We start from the raw sequence: 23,066 nt of genomic DNA, 5'->3' as shown, positions 1-23,066 counted from the left end.
TTGCAAATGACAGAGCAGCTCTTGAGACAATGAGATGGTTCACTGCAAAGACACATTCAGTTTGTGTGGGCTTCTTTCAGTTGACGTAATGACAAAGAGTGGTTTCTCTTCCCAAACACATCTGTCATTGTATTTGCCATCATAATTTTTTCAGGGATGAAAATGTATTGCTTTACTTACTGATGTTATAAGTTACATAATACTGTATGCTGGACTCTAACAGTTTTAATTAGATTTCAGCATGAAATAAAAGCCACCTGAACCTGCTCTATAAAGCATATGATTTATGCACACATCCTCCTGTGTGGATGCACACTAAACTATTAATGTGTGATGATATATTCCTGTCCAGTGTTGATATTACTTACTGATTCAGTTTATATAAAGTCTAAACAGGAACTAGCATGAAAAGCCACCTTGTTCCTTAAAGGATGTGAATCTTTGAAGAGCCTGTGGAATTTTATTGAGGAAACGGTGGTCGAAATCCCACCGTCTGGTGTGTAATTCAGAATCCAGCTATTTTCAGTCAGGCCCCATGAGAGGTGTTTCCCGTAAACCAACCAAAGAAGGCTTCTTTAAAAATAAGTCAGCATTTGTGATGCAATATTTTGAAACATTTTCCAAACACACTTTATTACTTAAGCGTAAAATGTAAAAATAAAAAATTCAACATTTCTAATAAATCTTTTTATGATAATACAAAAAAAAAATCAGAAATGTTTTTAAAAGCATTTTATAATTTGATTATATTTTTACTTTATACTGTATATACACACACATACGTTTTGTTTCTTTTATGCATTCTGTTTCTTCCATTATTTTATATTCTTTGTAATAGATTTTAGTGTTTGACATTGAAATGTGTTTCAATTCCTGTTCTAAATTTGAGGGAGTCTGTGACCCTCTGTGATCTTCTCAGATCCCACAGACAGCGCCACGTCTGCAGTGCATAGAATATTTATATCTCCTCCGTGGCCCTGCTTTCAGTGTCTGCAGAGGCCAGAATGGAAAATGCCACGTTGCAGAGAAACTATTTTTTTCCAGCGTTGTCTCATCCAGATGTTTCTTTCCTTTCTGCTCTGTACACTCAGAAAGAACAGACATTAGCAATCTACAGCAGAGTGAACCTCTGTGACTGTGAATTTAGGCAGATGTCTCATGGGTGGAATGAAATGGTAGGCGTGATTAGTTTGGTCTGCTGGTCAGGAGACACAAAACTAAGAGACAGTACAGTGGGATGGGCCCCTGGAATTTCAGACTGGAATTTTTTTTTTTTTTTGGGATTCAACCATTTGAAACTCTCTGTCCAACATAGAAAAAAAGTGCTGCCCATTTGAAATACATGCTACATTTACAGTCAGCCACTATAGATCATATGTGAACCATTATCGGATCATAAAAGCCCTTTGAGTTTACTTAGGACTGAATCAGTAAATCGCTATTTGACCTTAGTTGACTTAACACAGAGACATTTTAAGTCCAGGTCATTTTGCTTTCTCTTTGATGAAACAAAAACAAAAAAAGCACAAATATAATAGCGTATAATAACGCAAAGGAATTTTTTTTTTCTCAAATATTGTGTCAAAGTAACAATTTGATTTATAAAATGATCAATAAATGTAATATTTTCCTTACATAAAACAAGTAGAGTTTCATAAAGGCCTTTAATGGGCTCTTTAAAAGGTAGTTGTTTATTTTTTATTTTATATTGTAAGGAAATAAGAAAATTTATATCAATAGTTTTTAATTAACTTTGCCTAATTAGAACTTGTTTTAAACTTTAGTCTACTTTCTGGGGATTTTTTTGTTTTAACAAAAGTGTAAAACATACATCCAAGCAGACAAACCCAAACCAGTTTTCTTGGTTATTCAGTCTTTCTTTCAGACCTATATGATCTGACATGAAGCTTAATTCAATAATACGTAGCTGGAAGGGAGAGTTTTTGCAAACCAGGCACAAATTATGATCTGGTCTGTTATTCTGCCCTAAGTTTCTTTAAAATAATGTTTTTTTAGCAATAAAACGTTAATATGAAGAGCAGTTAGTTTTCCTAAACTTTTAGACAAAGTAATATCTAACACTGAGATGAAAAAATGAATGCTCACATGTCTATACTAGAGTTCAAACATGAACTAGTTAAAAGTTGGTGCTGGAGAGTATGCATGTGAGTTGCATACACAGAGTTAACTGTGGGACGTCCCACCCTAACCGAGTGACCTGCCCACAGCAAATGTCTTCTGTGTGAACTTGTGTTGCTTTTAAATAGTTTCAGACCCTTTGACCAGCTGACTTATCCTCTGGCTTCTCTGTTAGACGGACAGAAGGTAAGAGCGTTCATTTGTGTCCCATTCTAACATCATGAATATAAAAACGAATGGACTCTAACGGTCAAGTGTTGATTTACTAATACTTTAAAAACCATTGCCGAAACAATTCTTACTAGCGGAGCAGCTTGATTTTAGTTTTTATCCTATTTGCATGTTAAGATGATTCTAAAGTTTTAAAGATCACATTCCTGTGTGCATGTAATGAAAGCACAGATTTACTGAAAGCACTGATCTTACTTCCATTGGAAACAGGTTTCTTTTGCTTTATAGGAACTCCATGTGTTGTGCATGAAATTTTTGTGAAATGCATGCAAACAAGCTAATGCTCTTATTGAAAGTTTGAAGCTAAACCGTGTAGTCTGGGGCTCAGAGCAGCACAATGTTGAGGTATTGTGTGCCACATATGCAGACGGACGGGTGAACACAGAGTCAGGGATGGGGAGGGGGGGAGGGGAGGCCCCTCCTCTTACAATTACTCCCATCCAAAGGAATGTGTGTTTCCATGGCGACTTTTCACCAGCTGTTTGAGACCATATCGAACCGAGGCAGATGTTGCTGCAGTAGACAAACAAGAATCGTGTGAAGTCAAACTGTCAGGCAACAGCTGCCGAAAGGACCCTCATTGTTATATAAAGTTTAGATAAAAAGTTAGAAAATCCTTTGCATCATGTTTTTATTTATTTTTAACTTTATTGCAACATTTAATGCTAAATTCACCATACCACCTGCAAAATCTTACAAGATCTAATGAGAAATGTGTGGTACGGCATGGATAACAAAGAGAAAAATGGCAGAAATAAACATTTTTATCGAAACTTAGAAACGTTGGATGTGCCTTTGAGTGAGATAGAAAAGGTTAAAGGTGTTTTTAATCAATTCTGTGTGCAAGGGGATTGTAAACCGCAGAAATCAGGTTAGTATTTACAGCGCATACAGATTAGTGAATCAGAAAAAAACTAATAAAAAAAGTGAAGTTGCAGAATCTGAAAAGAGCAACAAATCAGGTTAAGAATGTGGATCTGGTTTTAACTCGTGGTTCGTGACTCGCGCTCACCTTGAGGATCAGATAGGAATATAAACGAATAAGTCATATTTTCTCGGCCACAGATAAGGTCTTTTCAAAGTGATACGCTTATATTTATAGGGTGAAATTCATTTTCTTTCTCACAGACAGTTGTTCTGCTCTTTGCACTGGATGAAAGAGCGAAATCACAGAGTTGTTTAATACCAACAGCGGCGGGGGGGAGGGTGGGTGACTTGAAAAGGTCAGGTGATTGTTAACTCGAGTTACATGGATCTTTTTTTGCTCAGTCGCTCTATTTTGACAGTCTTTTGTCTTCCTCAGAGGACCCTGTACTCCTTTTCAGCAGAGGATGAAATTTCCTCTTCCCTCCCACCTTGTTTTTCAGCACAAGGTTTAGCTTTTAATAGCGATTCCTCGTTACTACAAAAAAGGAAAATAAAAAAGAACGAGATCGGGTCACAGAGAGATGAGTTTCATTTCCTGTGAAACAAATCCTCGGGAGTAAAAAAAATCTAATAAAAGTGTTGATTTGTCAATGCAAATTAGTGTGAAACCCCACTTTTCTCCCGTAAACTCAGATGTGACTGCAGTTCTAACAGGTTCACTGTTTGTTTCAAAGGATGCTTTCACTAAGGTTTTCTGCTTAGTGCTAAACGTCACACAGATGCACACACGTAATTGTGTCGTAATGGACAGGTGGCTCATGCAGAGATTTGCTGCTCATGCCATGTGGCTTCCTCCTCCATAAATCAAGCATGCCCACCATGCCAAACTCTCTATCCCAGCACTGGACACTGATGATGCTATTCTGTTTGTGTTTAACATGCTAAGTCTATACCTGGGATGATATTAGAGTAAGCACAGCGAAGGTATGTTTGTTAAGAGAATCAGATGCATGTATTGTGTAGTATTTCAATTTGCATTGAGAGATGCACTGGCAGCCAGTCAAATGTCATACAGCTTTGCAGCTCATTTGTTTATCTAGAGACTGAACCACCTGTTTTGTCACTCTGGAGAGAACTACGTCGGCAGAGCTCCTGGAAAATGACCTTTTGGGAAAAAACGCAGAGTACTGAGCTGCTGTTTTCCTCCCGGTCTACGCCCCACAATCTGCTTACCTAACTAAACTCTAAATTAAATACTGGGTTGAGAAGGCATCCTTTATACCGCTGACTTTCCTTCAGCTCGGGCATGTTTTAGTTTGAATGCGACCTTCCAAATAAAACAAGTTGTTTTGCTCTAAAGTGAGTAATGGACTTATACTTCAGCCAAAAAATGACTTGCATAGAAGTGCCCAGACGTCTTCTGAAAGGAATAAAGTGCACCTCCAAATTAATTACGTGACATGATGTCAGCTCATTTCCTCCGTCCTATGACTCACACAGCCTCGGCCTGTTAAAATAGGACGCTTTTGTTGACGGAAAGCGAAAAGATTCTTTGTCTGCCACATTTTAAAAAGATGTCAGCATTTGAAGAGGGTGACAGAGTCTCTGTAGTCTTCTTCGTTTAAGTCTAGAGAGGTGGAGCGTCTGACCCCGGTCACCTTATTTTCCTCTGCCGAAGAAAACCGTGAAGGGCTATTGAAGGGTTCACACACCTGCTTACACAGTTCTTTATGTGCTGATAACAAAAGATCATGCGTCATGCACTCAACAACAAGAGGTCTTCAGTGAAATAACCAACAATATAACTCAAAAACCTTATCTAATGGAGGATTTATGGATTTCCATGATGTATTATTTGAAGCCTAAAACCAAATATGACAACAAAACCATCGAAATCAATCACAACCATCTAAGTCAATCAGAGCTGAAATGTGCATCCAACTTATTTCTTTCAAAGTTGCATAAGATCTTTTCTTCCGCATTGTTACATTTGTATCTGAGTGAAACATTATCAGAGAAGAAGAAATGTATGATGGGGTTCTATCCATCGGTTGTTGATTGTATGGAGGCAGATCTGAATGCAATCTTGAGTTTGATTGTAAGAAATGCAAGGCTTCAAGTGGACACAATTATGTGGGAAGTCCAGCATACACCACCAGAGAATAGTCATATAACCAGAAGATCAAGTTGTTATATTTTGATTAAAAATTACAACCTCAAATTTAAAAAAAGACAAGAAAGACAGAAAGCAAGCAAGAAAGAAACATGGTTAAATCTTTTACAATGAAATCAAGATGCATTTAGAAAATGGACTGAATTCACAATTAATGACAACTTTACTTTCTTCATGGGTTTTTCTTGAAGAAACAGAATTTTTCAACCCTGGGCAATAAGCCATAGAGATTCCCAGCAGTTGCTGGGCAAATTATATTCAGGTCAGTGGTTTCAAGAAGACCCTTAACTCCCCTAAGAATTCTACAACTCGACCAATTATTAATGCACAGATAATATGCAGTAATCCCACCCATTATCTACTCTTGCACAAATGGCCCACCACAGCTTGAGGGTGGGAATTAACTTTGATTTTAATCGCATTCAAAGTCAAACACCAAATATGTCGTGATTCGTATTCATCATACTTGCAACTAGAACTTGGCTGATGGATGCTCCCTCACAACCAATAACTTGCATAACCAAAACACAGTCATAAGAGTTTTTATGCAGCATTAGCATCTCAATCACATTAAGAAAAGTGCCGTTCATGTTCAGAAAAGGCTGGGTGTCTTTTGTTTTGCAGCCAGTTTCATTTATTTTTATAGAAAAACAATAGAGTCTGGCTTTGATCTTTAGTGCAGTAAAAGTCTACCTATGGCTGCTTTGAACCTTCCAGCCATAAACAAAATATATCTATATTGATACAGAGGAAGAGGGATCTCTGGTACAGAGAGAATGGACAAGAGAATGAGTGCTTTCAGACGAGCAGCCCCTATCTCCCCGCAGGAGAGTGTCGTTTCTAAAGGAGAACATATCACATCAGTCAGTCTTCCAGAGGAAAGCAGTCGAGCTAGCAGAACAAAGACAGACTGAGCTCTTATCTCAATCAGCTTCTGTGTCTGGAGAGACTGACTTCTGTAGGTTAGTTATCCATCGCAGAGCATACAGAGCAAGTCGGTGGCCCGAACACGTCTGAGGTCTTGAACTGATGTGCTATTGATCTCAAGCCACATATAAAGAACATAAAGATCTGAGTATGCATATGTGTGATTCTGATGTCTACAATTCTCACACTTCAGGAAAGAACATATTACATGCATAAAACTATACACGATAATGTGTTGCAGTGTAAATCCTCCAGATTACCTCAGGTTTTTGGTGTTTTAGATATACAGGATGACGTGATTTTTAATTTTTTTTGCTTAGGCTGAAACTCAAGATGAGGGTTTGGATCTTCTTCCTGTTCTGCCTCGCTGGCAAGACTCTGGCAGCTCCGGTAAGTACATACATACATATATATATATAATATATTTCATTTTCGATTTTTCTATATTTTTCAATTACTCATTTCAAAATGAAGAATAGTATAATAAAATTGCATGGGGGGGGGGGGGGGGGGGATGGGTAAAAAAAAGCTTTGTATAAAAACCAAAAAGCATTTTAATGTCCTCTTTAACGTTGCTTTGTGACTAAACCTTCACTAAAGTCCATATAAATTTCATTTTACAGACCGAAGAGGAGCCAGTTGCTGAAGAGGTATCTTTTATTAAATTAATGTTGAAATCAGAATCTCTTTGCTTAAATCCAAACGGCATTTTTAAGAAGACTTGTCAAGCCAGAAATTGGCCAAAAATAGACAACTCGCCCCCATTATGGAACCAGATGTGTTTACATATGCAGCTTCCTGTTACATCCCCCCCGGGGACTGAAATCTATAAAGTTTGAAAATATATCTGAAAGGGAATAATTACAATTCACTGCTTCCCCACATGTGCACACAGATGCCAGTTGTGTCGGACACAAAAGCAAAACTCTTGTAGTGGCTGTTCAGTAATATGGTTTATGCGCTTCCTTTAATCCAAATAAAGTTTAACTTGTACATATTTTCCTTGCATAAAAGAGGAAAGCAGTGTTTAAAATTGGGCTTGGTTGTCTCATAATTCAGGAGCTGGAAGTGGGAGCCAACCCAGTCCAGGTGGAGACCGGAGAGTTTGACGAGGCCATTGAAGTCGTGGAGGATGTTATTGCTGAGAGTGAGTTTAATGTCTTTTCAGATTTTAGAAGTTACAGATTTATTTCCTCTCGAGAGTTTTATCTGCTGTTTGCATCATGTCTTCTGTCTCTGTGCACGAGTGAAGTTGTGATAACGTGTGTAGATTACATTGTAGAAGTACACAAGACTATGGGTAATAACAGGCTGCAAATAAGTCAAAAGTAGACAGCTGTAATTATGTGTTCAGACAGACTATGGTTATACAGGACTAAGTTGATTCCAGTGCCGGTCTTCCAGCCACATTCCCACCACAAAACATCTAGGAAAGGGAAAGAAATGTAAATCCATTGGTCAAGGACATTTTTGAATTTGTGCCCTTAAAAGGAATTGTATATATATATATATATATATATATATATATATACCGGGTACCACCGGGTACCGGGTACCACTCATCTCCACTACAAATAGGAAAAAGAGGCTACAATTTCCACAAGATCACCAAAATTGGACGGTTGAAGACTGGAAAAATGTTGCCTGGTCTGATGAGTCTCGATTTCTGTTGAGACATTCAGATGGTAGAGTCAGAATTTGGCGTAAACAGAATGAGAACATGGATCCATCAGGCCTTGTTACCACTGTGCAGGCTGCTGGTGGTGGTGGTGTAATGGTGTGGGGGATGTTTTCTTGGCTCACTTTAGGCTCCTTAGTGCCAATTGGGCTTCGTTTAAATGCCACAGCCTACCTGAGCATTGCTTCTGACCATGTCCATCCCTTTATGACCACCATGTACCCATCCTCTGATGGCTACTTCCAGCAGGGTAATGCACCATGTCACAAAGCTCAAATCATTTCAAATTGTTTTCCTGAACATGACAATGAGTTCACTGTACTAAAATGGCCCCCACAGTCACCAGATCTTAACCCAATAGAGCATCTTTGGGATGTGGTGGAACAGGAGCTTCGTGCCCTGGATGTGCATCCCACAAATCTCTATCAACTGCAAGATGCTATCCTATCAATATGGGCCAACATTTCTAAAGAATGCGTTCAGCACCTTGTTGAATCAATGCCACGTAGAATTAAGGCAGTTCTGAAGGCGAAAGGGGGTCAAACACAGTATTAGTATGGTGTTCCTAATAATCCTTCAGGTGAGTGTATATATCACAAGTGACAATCAATAAGTACATAAGCAAATAATTTTTGTCTTTAATGCTTTTTCCTTATAGACCCCTGCCTAAACCATCACTGCAAGAAAGGCAAAGTGTGTGAGGTTGATGACAGCAACCAGCCCATGTGTGTGTGCCAGGACCCTCTGACCTGCCCTGCCCCAGTCGGAGAATTCGAGCATGTGCGTGTCTTTAATCATTTCCTTATTTTCACATCTGTCTCATGTCTCCGCATGTGTGGTGACAGCAATGCCTAGGAGTACATGCACACCATTTGTGCAGATTGATTGAAATGTTGTTTTACGCATTGGGCAAATAATGTCAACAAACATTAGTATGATACGGTAGGGAAATCAACCCTGTCAGGCTGACAACTGTGGCATTTATGGCTGCTCATATTTATGGCTTTTATTTCACAGGTCTGTGGCACTGACAACAAGACCTACGAGTCCTCCTGTCACTTCTTTGCCACCAAATGTGCCCTGGAGGGCACCAAGAAGGGCCATAAGTTGCACCTGGACTACATCGGACCCTGCAAATGTGAGCATGTAATAGTGCAGTAAAACAAGGCAGACTATGAAAGCAAAATCCAGACCACTCACAAACTCAGCCGTGAATGTAAGTGGAATTGAGTGCTCTGGAGTGATTGATGTCTTGTAGCTTTGAGGCGTCCCTGCTACCCCTTCAAACACTGAGCACAGGACGCGTCTGAGCTTGCCAGTGCTGCTCCATAAAGCAGACCCAATCCCCCTAAATCTTCCTCATCCAGCGCTGCTGTACGCCTAATGAGATGAGTCGGGACTGAAGGGCTCAAATGGAGCTCCTGCTGTGGTGTAGTCTCATCGCTAAGCAGGGTGTCTTAGTTAGAGACTCAAAAATGTGTTTCTGGCATAAACTAATTTGATCCTAACAGCTATGACACTAATATTTGCCAGAGGGCTGTAATATTGTCCCTTTTAGAGTATAATGCTGTGTGCCATAGGCATGCTGTTTGTGTTTATTATTTATTTCAAATCAATCGATTTAATATTTGATTTTTTCCTTAAGACATCGCTCCCTGCATTGACAATGAGCTGAAGGAGTTTCCCCTGCGCATGAGGGACTGGCTGAAGAACGTGCTGGTGACCCTATACGAGCGCGATGAAGACAATAACCTGCTCACCGAGAAACAGAAACTCAGGGTCAGTTCAACTCTTTGCTCTTTATAGTCTGAAAAACCTCTAAAAATGCCAGCATACCATAGTAGAGAAAAAAAACTATGCTACTTTATTTAAAACACATATATTTCATTCTAAGAATACTTCAAATCCATTAACATATAACATTTAAAACCTACTGATATAAAACTATAATTAGACTTTATTTGTAGTATTTCTTTACTGCACAATGCACATTTCCTAATATAATGCTGATTATAAAATCACTATTAACAAGGATTGTATGATCTATGCAAGATATTTAAAGTCTATACCTAAAGTATGCTTGCATTAGTTCAACTTTAGCACAATCAAATATACTTCAGTAGATCTTTAGTTTGACTTTATGCGCAATTAAAGTGCATAACACAGACCACTGGTTGTTCCAAATGAACAGACTTGAAGTGTACCAAAGGTACAGTTGCAGGGTATTTTTATTAAGCACATAAATATTTAAATGTAAATAAATTTATTTCAAATACATTTCAGTATTTTTATTTTTCACTAGGGTAGGCTCATTGGAAAAATGTGCAACTACTTAAATTTTAACGCTTTCATCACCTAACCAGATCCATTTGTATGGCTTGTCTAACATGGTAAACTTGCTCAGAAGCTCACCCGGTACAGTCCTGTGAAATCACAATAAAAAAAATAAATAAAAAATACATAGAAGCAAGTTAAAATAGCATGATAGTTAATGTATTTCAAACTTTATCGGTTAGGTCTTTAACTTTATCGGTTAGGAGGTTTGTTATTTTCTAACATGACAGAGCATTAACCTTTAGAAGTAACTCGCCAGACATTCTGTTTCTGAACTGCTGCGATGTTTACAATAACCAATGTAATAAAACTCTGCCAGATTTACATTCATCCAGGCACTCACTGGAGATTTAATTTTTAAAGTATTGCAAAACGTGCAAGAAGCAACATAATATAATTTTGCAGAAATGCCACCACAGGCACGTTTTCCCAATGAGCTTGGGTTGCAAAATACTTCTTTTTTTTTGCCTCAGGAACTTTCCATTTTTTTTCATGACAATGTAAAGAAGATTTGAACTGAAGACAAGTTCAGGGAAGGAAAAAAAGAAAAAAAAAACACTTGTATAATTAAACAATATAATCAAGTCCAGATGACAAAACTTCAGAATTGCCTGCAAACTTCATGCTGTGTTTGTAGATAAAGAAGATTTACGAGAATGAGAAGAGGCTGCAGGCTGGTGATCATTCTCTGGACCTTCTGGCCCTGGACTTCGAGAAGAACTACAACATGTACATCTTCCCCGTTCACTGGCAGTTTGGCCAGCTTGACCAGCACCCTGTTGATGGGTATGTTAACTCATTTTCACAGCTTACATATTTCTGAAAAAGCTGTTTAGAAATGACCTTGATGGTTCAGTTAAGTGTTATAGTACGAGAGGCAGTTATTGATTTAAATGTGCATGTGTTTGTGTGTTATATCAGCTTCCTGTCCCACACTGAGCTGGCTCCTCTGCGCGCTCCTCTCATCCCAATGGAGCACTGCACCACCAGCTTCTTTGAGCAGTGCGATGCTGACCAAGACAATTACATCGCTCTCGAGGAGTGGGCCAACTGCTTTGGAATCAAAGAGCGTGAGTTTTTGACCATGCCGTTTATATTTTTGTTACGTTAGGTTCATTTTATTTGCTAACTTTAGCTGTTTTCTGCTTTCAGAGGACATCGACAAGGACCTTGTCATCTAAGCACGTCTACCATTGATGCTTCCTAGTTACTATCGGGGCGAGGTGCTAACCCTTAAGTTAAAATCAAAGTAAAGGTGCTAATTGCGATTTCTAACAACCTCCATATACCACTAAACATTTATTATGTTTTAAAAAAAAGTGCACAATCCACACAGTAAATATCACAATGAGTGACTGAACACTACCGTTTTAAGTTGGCCAAGCAGCTGTTGGGAGTTAAATATGATGAACTATGTAGTTGCAACACTTTGTTGGAAGTGGATCCACAAATGCTTTTTTACACTCAGAATCAGGTCTTGAAATGTAAGTTTGCAGTTTTGATGGTGGAAATGTACAAAAACAAAATAAAGTTTCCAAATAAATGTTCTTTCTGCTTGCTTTATAAACTTTTAGTTTTGTTTGTTGCACTCTGGTGGATTTCTTGTTTTGATGTCTTTATTAAATATGATAACGTCTTTTGATTTGAGCCCTGAGTATCTGCAGGCTGATGTTTTTATTTGCATATTGTTTCTAGTCAGAAATCAGGGCCAAATGTTGAGTGTTTTAAAAGTTGAATAATAAAAGGAAATCTTATTTGATTTCAAGAGGACAGAATCTCGCAGGATGAGATACATTTTTTTCTCGCTCTAACATGTTCACATACATTTGCAGTATTTGCCACAATGTGAGCACTATGAATCTCTTTACATGAATAAAAGCTACTGAAATTTCCAAACTCAATCTTTGCATGCATTTCTCCATTTATCTTGATCTATTCCCCCCAGGTATATAATTGCATAACCCATTTATATGTCAATGTTTGCTATGGGCAAAATGAAAAACATTGTCAAACATGATGTTTGTAGATCATTTGTTTTATCCAGGCACCCAGGTTCATTTTAGCATGGAAGTAAATATGAATATGACTATATAAACACTGTAAATGTGCAAAGAAAACAATGCTGCATGGTCAATGGGGCTAAAAATCTGGAGAACATATGTTAGTAGTTTCCTTGAGGGTGGAGTGGATGTTTATGTAATTTCCTTCTTGCCTTTGCATTTGAAAAATATATTTTAGGACCCTGTATTTATAGGATTATTACAAGCCAGTGTGGCTAGCTCAGTGTGTAATGCTGGTTGAACTGAACAATTACAGTAAATGCTAAAAATTTAAAGAAATCAAACTGAACCAGTCCTGTATCAAGCATGTATTTATTGATTTGTAATAATTGTCAATCATTTAGGCTAAGAATATTTTCTTAAACATTTTAGATCATTGCACATCCTGAAAGCAGGGCAATTCTAATAGTTTTAATGTTTGTTTTGTGTGCTGTAATGTTTCATACTGCTATGTTCATATTTCTAAACAGATACTAATTAAGGCTCTACTATAGTTCAAACTAAAGCAGATTTACGTTTACATGTTGCATGTGCTGTATTGTATGAAGCAGTAGGAAAAATAGTGCATGGTCTCAGTGGGAATAGATAGTCATGGGAAAGCAGAGTTAGAGAGAGCAGGATTTACCCAGTCACCAGGCTTACCCTTCCAGCCAGACACTCGCGTCAGGAATCTCAAACAATGGCAGAGCTCCAGCCAGAACACTGCGCTGCAGTCCAGCCCTCTTCTGCACCGGGGAGGGGGAAAAACACTCTTCTCCGCTGCTTCTTGACCCTGAAAACAGATCACAAAAAATGGAACATTACTAACACAAGCCCTAAAACCCCAATAGGAATTACTAGACATAAATCAACTAGTATTTCAGCTGATTTTCTCTTTATTTAATTAAAATTATGACATGCGTTATCACTCACTAGCAGTGTCAGATATTATTGAGAATGACTTCTTCATGTTTTAGGGTTGATTTGAGTGTTTTCACCCAAAGAACATTTGATATTATAGCTACACACTCAACATCACTCGCATGTAAGTACAGATTTAAATACAAAAAACCATCATAGACCTGGAATAACAGGTTTATATATATATTTGATGCCATCCACTGCACCCCCCCCCCCCCATTAGAACCCTATATATACACATACATTTAATTTAATGCATTTTAGCAGAGGCCTTTATCCAAAGCAACTTACAGTGCATCCAGGCTATAATTTTTTTTTACCAGTATATATATATACTGAATGTTAGATATCAGTAAAACAGAAATCAGAAGAATGTATTTTTGATACATCTCTGACAGCATCATTGACTTGATTGCAAATGATTGCACAGATACTATTTAAACTGAACTGAGCTGAATGATGACATCACTGAATTCAATTATAAACTGCCTTTATCATTTTGCATTGCGCTCTTTAACATTGGACCTTCCTCACTACTCCTTAAACAACCTGTTTTCAGACTGATAGAATAATACATAAAATATATATTATACACTTGAAATATAAGCATGCTTTTTAAAGAAAATCTACTGACAGAAGCCAGTGTTTTCTTTACAATATATAAAATAAGATTTCACAGCTGCGTGCATACTTTTTAAAAATACATCAGAGATTTATAAAAAAAATTCACTTGAATTTGTCGATGTTTACAATAAATATTTGATGGATTTTTTTTTATATATCAGACAAAACTGATATTGAGTGACAGGAAGAAATACTCCAACATTAAACACCGCAGATCATGTTGAACATTTCATCTCAGCTGATTGCAATAATAAATACTTTTTTGATAGATTAGCTGAACTCACTTTTTAACCCTTTATTCTCCCGATCCGATACAAACAGTGCCCAAACAGATTTTTTATGAAAATGCTTTGTTAAATTAAATTTTGAATAATGTCGATAATCTGTTGGGATTTATTAGTCATGGATTTCTGGTAGATATTCCTTTAAAAATGCAAACACAATCTGTATCGTTTTCAACCGCAAATTTTTGCATCTATGAGAAGCGTGTCGCCCCCTAATGGACAATATAATATCTCAAGATATTCACATTTACATTAAGATATTCAGAAGCATTAGGCTTCCTTTCTTTCATATAACATTCGTTATTTTCAGGAAATGAATTAATCCAATAGTATTTCTATTCAAATATTCTGTCCAGATATTCACTTTACTCTACCCTTTCTACTAATTTCCTACTATACTTCAGTGAAGCAATAACGTTGACATAGTAAACTAAATGCATATAGCATATTTGTGAATCAGCATAAAGTCAGTAAAACAAGTATTACCACGAGGCATAAACAGGGTATTTAAATTATTTTCAAATTGCTGTAATCAGAGCGCTTTTGAATTTTTTTATTTTTATTATTATGTAATATTTTAATAACATCAAATAGGTAAATGTTTAGTTGTAATAAATTAATATCCCATTAATTATCACATTCACTATGCAAACGTTAACGGTCTTTTAACTACCTTGCTTTAAGTTTATTTTTTTATGCATTTTAATTTCTGAAGTGAAAAACCTGTATTTCACATTTGCCGCACACGCATTCTTAAAAGCATCTTGATATGCTCTTTCTTCTAATGTTTTCACACGTGACTTAGAATGATGGTGTAATGTTTGTAATGAACAGTTTCTAATGTGCACAGATATCACCTAGTTTTGCAAACAAACAAATAAACGTGCAACGACACGAGCAGCTGCTGCGCAACATTGTTCACGTCCACGCGGGCCTAACAACCTTGTTCTTCTCCGTATTCCTTTCTTTCACTCTCGTTTTAACAGTCTGTATAGTTGACGTTTAATTGGTTGATTTGGGAGGCTTTGCGAGAGAACGAATGCTGATAGGATGCGCGAATCCACTGCGTCGATCTGATTGGCTGTTGGGTTCTGCGATTAGGCGGGCCGTTGATTAAGCACGAGCTAATGTGTAACCGGCAACCCGCCGCCACACGCGCTGCTGCCAGTGTCTGATCTCAAAGCCTCACAGCGACCGGCGCTTCAATAAAACCACTTCAAATTCAACACAAACACATATTACTGATTCCCTCTTGGTAAGTGTGGTTTTGGGATTTTTATCTGTTGTATTAAAAGATATAAAGCGTTTTGTTTTTTGCAGCCTTATGTGTTCTGGTGCGGTTAGCGTACTGACTCTGTTAGCTCGTGCGCAGCTAATAGCCATGTGCTTTATATGACGAATATGTTTTCTATAAATGCACGATTTGGCCGGTTTTCATGATTAAATCCTTCAGATGATAAATATCACGTTATAATTACCGAATTAAGTGATAAAACGCGCCGTTAGGCCGCTGGGTGGGGTTTTGTTGCTCGACGCTCGGAGGATTAGCTTTAGCCGCGTTTCCGTTGAAGAGAGATCCCGCGTTTATCACGGTAAATTACACGTCTTTTATATCGTATTTCCACGTAAGACCACTTATACTCATTTTCCGTGTACAATGTGGCCATTTATTATTGATATCTATAATCTCATCTAAGCGTATGCGCTGAACACGTGTCTGATTCGTTAACGACGATTGCAGAAAATCAAGCGTTTGATTGAAATCTCGAACGTATCTGAATAAATGTTTGGTTTTTGATATCGTCATATGTCTCGGCGTGATCACAAAGGATCCGTGTTTAAGATCGTAACGCATCGTGTGATGATGAGGCCTAGTGGGTTCACTTTATATTGGTGGCAATGTCCCACCCTTCACGATGAGCAGCTAAACCAGTCGATCTGGGATAGTTTTAATGCTTTTCTTTTTAAGTGTGTCTTAATTTTCCATTTGTACACACTGGTATCGACATTGAAGGCCTCGTTGCGTTTCTATCTTGCTGGGCTTAACAAAGGGATCCGTTTCAGTTTCACTTGAGCAGTCCTGGGTTTCCCTTGCCATAATCTAGTTTACCTTTTATAGCAGCTGAAGTTTAATAGTTAAAATAAATTGTACAGCCAGAATAGTTAATTGTCATTCCCTTCTTGTTCAAACCCATACGACTTAAGGAACACAGAAGGAGTGGTCCCTTGGGTTTGGGGGTTAGTGTTATGGGTTTGGGACATCATGATTTCTACTTTAGAGGTGATTTTAACGTGTCATTTTGTTTCAGCTGATACCAGTTGACCAAAGAAATGGTGATGGAGAAGCCAAGTGCCCAGCTTGTCGGGCGAGAGTTTGTCCGACAGTACTACACCCTTCTGAACCAGGCTCCTGACTACCTGCACAGGTCACAATTTGCTGCTTATATATTATTTCTTTTGTTAGATACAAGTGAGGTTTGTGCCAAGTGAGATTGGAAATCCCTTGTTTAAAATGTGGCAGTTCATATTGCAATGCAGCTAAACGTTTCCTTTGTCTTACAGGTTTTACGGCAAGAACTCGTCTTATGTGCACGGTGGTCTGGACAATAATGGCAAACCGGCTGAAGCGGTCTATGGACAGTCTGTGAGTTTTAATACAAGTATTTAGTTTTCAGGATTCAGTTCAGTAGCTCAATGTGATTTATTTTTTCTAATCAGGAAATCCATAAGAAGGTGTTGGCTCTGAGCTTCCGTGACTGTCACACTAAGATCAGGCATGTCGATGCTCACGCCACTCTGAATGAAGGAGTGGTGGTGCAAGTGTTGGGGGAGCTGTCCAATAACATGCAGCCCATGAGGAAGTTCATGCAGACATTTGTTCTGGCACCTGAGGTATGAACATTTTGTCATGATTAATTTTAAGAAAAATTATTAATTTCTAATAATTAGGCATGTTAAAACACAATTTGGTAATGATCAAAATATATGGTGAGGGGAAAAAAATAAAACATTTAAACTTGTAATTTTTGTTAGTTAATTGATGTGTAAAAAAAAAAAAAAAGGTTTCATGATTTTAATTTAAACATGATTTTTGATTAATAAAATTAAATCTGTTAAAGTGAGTAGAGATATTTTTTTAACGAAAAAAAAAAAGCAATCCAGAAAAATAAACAGAATTTGGAAAAATAAAATGTATTTAGTAGAAAATAAAACTGACTTCATAGGGCCCTACATTCCAGAGAGGGAAAAAAAAACACTAACGTAAGATTGCAAAGTCAGGTGTTTTCTTTCGGGTTAACACAGATGAATTGTTCACCACGAGGTCAGTAATTTGTGCTAAAGTAAATGGGACCAATTGTCTTCATGTGGACTTTAAGAAATCATTTGCTAGATATTGATCCTGAGTGGAGTTAAGCTTATTTGCAAGCTGTAGCGTCCAGATTGTGTATACCCTATTTTCACAGTTTTCTCCATTCATTGACTCAATTGAGCTTGTTCACATTGATCTGGATGATTTATTGGGATCTATTTGAATTATAATAAAAGTCCCTGTCCAGTATTGTTACATGACTAAAAAGGTCCAGTGGCAGAAAAGTGTGGTAACCTTGAATAACCTTTAATATCACATTCCCTAGGGTTTTTGTGTTATGAAAGCATCAGCTTGTTCTGATCTTCAGTATTTAATGCAAGAAATTGCTCATTAAATACAGTAATTTCTGAGGCACAACAAAAATATTTCCTTTCATGTGGTGTTCTGTTACTCATTACTTTTTTTTTATTTTTTTATCTTTGTAGGGATCAGTTGCAAACAAGTTCTACGTACACAATGATATCTTCCGGTACCAGGATGAGGTGTTTGGGGACTCAGACTCTGAACCCCCTGAGGGTGAGCAGCTGATATCATTGGTGTATTTCAGAGTAATGTCTCCAAATCGCTCTTGCTGTGAGCAGAGGACTTCATTTATCTCCTGTTGTTCACAGAGTCTGAGGAGGATGTGGAGGAGCTGGAGCGGGTGCACTCTCCTGAAGTGGTCCAGGAGGAGTCTGCTGGGTACTACGAACAGTCACCTTGGTAACTAGCATTCGTTTTTACAGCTCATTTAATCTAGTTTTCGTAAGTCATTTGTGTAAGGCAGGATGCAAACGATGCAGGTGTGTTGTAGGCCAAAACAAACCTACACGCTTCATTTTTGATCTGTCATTACATAGGGAACCCTTCAGTAACCGGCCATTTTATTTGATATTATTCTCTCAAGGCAGAGGGGTGATAGTTTGCAAATTTTATACATAAGTTTGTGTTTACAGCGTGGAGCCTGAGGGGCCACAAGAAGAGGTGTCTGTAACCCCAGAGCCCCAGCCGGAGCCAGAAGCAGAGGTGGAGCCTGAGCCAGCAGATGTGCAGCTGACGGAGCCTGTCAGCGAGCCCGAAGTTCACATTGAGGAGAAGATCCAGAGGTCTCCCCCTTCACCCACACCTGCTGACACAGCACCTGCCATGCCAGAGGACAACCGGGTAAGACCACCCTCATTCATCACGGTCTGTTGGGTCTCTCTCGTGTCAGTAGACCTTTGTTTGTGAAGATGTGCAGTCATCACAAACTGGATAAGAGCGATCACCTTTCAAGTTAAATGCTTTATTTGTTTCAGCCGTCTACATGGGCTTTAGTCACTAGCAAGAATCTCCCACCAGGAGGAGTGGTCCCCGCCACAGGAGTCCCTCCACATGTTGTCCGAGTCCCATCTGCGCAGGTAGACATTCACAACCAACCTGTTCACTCCAGGAATTTTGTTTTCGGGTTACCCTGGCTATTAGTTGCTTTTTTTTAATTATATTAGGTATCCTTATGGACCCCTCTGCTTTTAATGCAATTTTAAGATCTCTTAATAATTGTCCATTTTATAACCTCTTAACTTAATGTGTTTTGTTTTTATATTGTTTGGATTTTTTTTTCACTTGTACAACTCCTGTGACTCTCCGGTCTTAATACTGCAATATCTTAAGTCATCCACAAATGGCAAGATCAGTGTCTGAACAAATTGTATGAAGTTTATTCTACTGTGGGTAAAAGTCTTTCAATCTTTGTGATCAGATCCTAGATTTCTACTACATACCTGTAGGCTATATTACTTTACTGTAAACCTATTAATGGGGTTACATTTCATAACTTGCCGTAGACTACATGTTAATCATTTTACATTTTTATTTTGCATTGAATCAGTTTTTTTGCAACAGGTGATTTAAAAATTTTTGTGATCCATAGCCACGTGTGGAGGTGAAAGCAGAAACACAGACCACAGCACAGAGACCCCAGAGAGAACAGAGACCGCGTGACCAAAGACCAGGACCCTCTCCGGCCAACAGAACAGCAAGGCCAGGAGGTGTGCAAGAGTCTAATCAATCTTGTACGGGTGCACATGAACGTTCTTATGAAAAAGTAGTTGATTTTGCAATCTATCAAAATCTTATTTGCTATGGCAAAACTGCTTAAAGGTGGGGTAAGTGATTTCTGCTAGCCAATGTTGACATGAAATCACTAAAACAAACACGCCTCTACCCCAAAAGGCTCTCGCACCTATTTTGATAGCTCTGCCCCACACATGCATATGCAAACCCCTGGAAGTGAGTGGTGCAACGCAACAAAATACTAAATAACTCAATAAAATCAGTGATGCTGTCTACACTATAATATACATATCTGTGGTCTACACTGGATGTGGCACCACATGACAAATCCCAGACAGAAAACTGCTGCTGTTATATTTAAAGTATTGACTGAAATGTAAAATAATTTAATGGTCACTTTGTTGTGTCCAGTGTACTAGCCAGACTTTAGCTGTTGCAGCACAGACACTGTGTTACTCGCCTATCAAGAAAAAATGAAGCAACCTCTGTGTCTGATCACAGGCCCTCCACTCCTTGAGATCTCTCCAGCGCTGGAAAGCTAAACACGGGTCCTACTTAGGCCTAAAAAAAAAAAAGTTTGGTTCCGGTTGGTTGTCAGTTGAGGTCATTGGTCGGTAGGGATTTTTTTTTTTCTAATTTATTAATTTTTTTCTCCAGTGGCAGTTCACACACACACAAACACACACACACACGCGCGCTGATTTTAAATGTGTGTACCGGTACTTTTACGACAGTGATTCTGTATTCCCGTTTAAAGTCTGTTGTTGCCATAGACACACAAAACGCACACACACACACAAAAAGCCTTCGCGGGAGCTTGACATGCGATCTCATAGTAGATTAACATGGAGGATTTGAACTTGAAAAACGGAGTGTACAGACATCTTTTTGTAGTCAAACAACATTCTTTATGTTCATTTATGTGGTTTATTTGATTTTGATGCTATAAATTAACTAGAAGCGAGAGACGATCAGTTAGTTTTAACTGATGATCTAACTTACAGCGATCTGTTCGACACATTCAAGAGCCACAAAACGGTATTTATTGTTTACATTTCTTTAAAAAATGACCACATTTGAAAGGTGAAATAACCAAATGAGACTTTGTTTCATATTAAAAGTAAGCTGGTAATGTTAATGTCCTGTCTGTCAGCATGTTGTCAGTGCCCTCTCTGTTCCGCGATATATTGTTGACTCCCCCCGTGTTTCTCTTAATGTTACGATTTCCAAACCTTAAGTTATAGCTCACTTTAGGAATTGACAGTTAAAGGGTTTTGATGCAATACTTAATGGTTTTTAACGGATTACTTAAGTGTAAAACAGCATTTAAAGGAAACTGTAATTTAATTAACGATGTGTGAAAGACCGTTCTTCCCCAGTCTCATAAAATAAATTTGGGTCGCACATAAATTGACAGGGTCGGTCGGAAACCGGAACCAAACAATTTTTTTTTTAGGCCTTATTGCTTTAAGCCACCTTTTGTTCCGCAGAAGTTCTCCTCTAGTTTATTTTTATTTATTTTTTTTATATCCGTCATCTCTATCTTTGTTGCTCAGCTAATGTCTGTCCTCTGCCGAAACGCTCTCTACGCCACATCATGAGTAGACACGCCCCTTACTACTGATTGGCTACAAGTTTTTGCTACCCTGCCCGAAAATGTTTTCTGAAGCGTTTTTGAAAAATTGCTTACCCCACCTTTAACGCGATCTGAGCATTGTAATGAATCTCATGTCTGCATATAAACAGCATCTCACACAAAATTTTAAGTTGAATTTATAAGCCCACATCATGGCTGGTCCACTATCATCCTGAAAGTGTAATATATCTAATGTTTAATCTCTGGTTAGCAGTGCGGGAGGGTGAGAGCGCGGAGTCCGAGGTGCGGCGAACGGTCCGGTATCCCGACAGCCACCAACTCTTTGTCGGAAACGTACCTCACGACGTGGATAAAAACGAGCTCAAGGAGTTCTTTGAACGTAAGTGATGCAAGGATTATTCTTTGACTTGAACTGATTTTAAAATGTAGATCAGCTCCTCCTGCATCGACTTGCTTGATCATTTCTCCCGCACAGAGTTCGGCACGGTCCTTGAGCTGAGAATCAACAGCGGCGGAAAGCTGCCTAACTTTGGATTCGTGGTGTTTGATGACGCCGAGCCCGTGCAGAAGATCCTCAGCAGTCGGGTATGTGTGGCTTTCAGATGTTGTGCAGTACAGGATGTTTTGACTAATGCAGGATCACCAGAATGACCTTTTCTTTACGCTGTAGCCCATTAAACTGCGAGGAGACGTTCGGCTGAATGTAGAGGAGAAGAAGACCCGCTCAGCCCGTGAAGGTGACCGGCGGGACATCCGCCCCAGAGGCCCGGGGGGACCACGTGACAGGGTAGGTGGGTCAAGGGGACCACCCACCCGTGGAGGCATGGCTCAGAAACCTAGTTTCGGAGCTGGTCGAGGCACAGGACCCAGCGAGGGCCGCTATGCAGGACCACGTCAGTGAGGCAGCTCCCACATCATTCACTGCTGATGCAAGTCACCCTGGTTAACACCAATGGCTTCCCTGTTCCCCGTCTCCATCTCTACTCCAGGACCCAGGAGTGCGATTGTTCTTCTTTATCTGGACTCTTCCTTTTATTTCTGAGATTGAACTTGAATTTGTTGTAGAAAAACAAAACTACTTGAATTGGGGAAAGGAGAAACCTAGCATTTGGTTTAAGCGTTCTCTCCCTGTTTCTTAAAGGAACGTGTTTTTACTGCTTGGGCAATCCTGTGTATTGCTAGCACCCGCTTTCAGGTCAAGTTCAAGTATGGTTTTATTTGGATTTGTTGCCAAGTCAAATCATGGTTGTGTGTGAGTGACTATCTAGCATGTAAAGAATCCTGTTTGCCTTCTACTGTTGCACTTCAAGAATGACAACATATTTTAACAACTCCACTGTTGAGAGAACAAAATAAACTCTATGTACTATTTTGAAGCATGGGTGTGTCTTGACTGGGATTGACAGGGTTTTCTATAGCCATTTTAAAATGTGAAAATACAAGAATTGGACTTTTAAGGCATGGAACTGAACATGGAATGAATGTAGTGTTCTTGTAGCTTCTAGACAGTGGAAGGTATTCTTAAATTCTGAAAATGAAAAGCATATTAACAATTTTATGAGAACTGCACGCAAAATACGGCAAAATAGATTTTTTCATTTTGATTTGTGGTCCATGTCAAATTGGAAAATAAAATGTGGTTTGTGATTTATCCACAATTTCTTTTTTTTTTTTCTTTTTTTAAGCGCAATTAATGCGTTTAGTTTTTTTCCTTCCCTTCATATCCAGAATATTTCTTTGGTTAAAATAGTTGATGTTAAAATGCTTATGCAGCAGTGATGAATGATAAAGTCATGAAAATTACAGGTGCTTTCAATATTTCAGTATTTAAGTTTTACACAAATTGTT

At 38.5% G+C, this 23,066-nt stretch overlaps 2 protein-coding genes and 1 long non-coding RNA gene across 7 annotated transcripts; 2 read left to right on the top strand and 1 right to left on the bottom strand.

Moving 5' to 3' along the window:
• The first annotated feature begins 2,179 nt into the window (after positions 1–2,179).
• On the top strand, positions 2,180–11,916 carry LOC132109426 (SPARC-like). Its single transcript, XM_059515484.1, has 10 exons — positions 2,180–2,325; positions 6,658–6,727; positions 6,961–6,987; positions 7,397–7,484; positions 8,674–8,795; positions 9,033–9,153; positions 9,661–9,794; positions 10,987–11,135; positions 11,271–11,419; positions 11,502–11,916. Exons 2-10 carry the CDS (start codon positions 6,671–6,673, stop codon positions 11,528–11,530), a joined length of 876 nt encoding a protein of 291 aa, XP_059371467.1. The 5' UTR covers positions 2,180–2,325; positions 6,658–6,670; the 3' UTR covers positions 11,531–11,916.
• LOC132109427 (uncharacterized) lies at positions 7,278–15,264 on the bottom strand. The gene is made up of 3 exons (XR_009424500.1): positions 15,014–15,264; positions 13,052–13,181; positions 7,278–7,763 (listed from the first exon to the last, which is right to left on the bottom strand). It is a non-coding gene; the product is annotated as an uncharacterized LOC132109427 (long non-coding RNA).
• A 47-nt stretch (positions 15,265–15,311) lies between these two features.
• g3bp1 (GTPase activating protein (SH3 domain) binding protein 1) lies at positions 15,312–22,594 on the top strand. Of its 5 annotated transcripts, none has more exons than XM_059515483.1 (12): positions 15,312–15,472; positions 16,527–16,643; positions 16,780–16,861; positions 16,936–17,109; positions 18,013–18,103; positions 18,199–18,289; positions 18,523–18,730; positions 18,865–18,966; positions 19,479–19,596; positions 21,472–21,597; positions 21,694–21,803; positions 21,889–22,594. In XM_059515483.1, the coding sequence occupies exons 2-12, from the start codon at positions 16,549–16,551 to the stop codon at positions 22,117–22,119; spliced, it is 1,428 nt and encodes a 475-aa protein (XP_059371466.1). In that variant the 5' UTR covers positions 15,312–15,472; positions 16,527–16,548; the 3' UTR covers positions 22,120–22,594. The 5 variants fall into 5 exon arrangements, with proteins under 5 accessions (XP_059371466.1, XP_059371465.1, XP_059371464.1 ...); XM_059515482.1 differs by having other exon boundaries at positions 21,469–21,597; XM_059515481.1 differs by having other exon boundaries at positions 19,479–19,620.
• Positions 22,595–23,066: the final 472 nt, after the last annotated feature.

Source organism: Carassius carassius, chromosome 29 (assembly GCF_963082965.1).
Source record: "Carassius carassius chromosome 29, fCarCar2.1, whole genome shotgun sequence".
In the NCBI taxonomy this organism is placed as follows: Eukaryota; Metazoa; Chordata; class Actinopteri; order Cypriniformes; family Cyprinidae; genus Carassius; species Carassius carassius.
The sequence above is the reverse complement of the archived record's forward strand: the minus strand, read 5'-3'. Positions and strand labels throughout refer to the sequence as shown.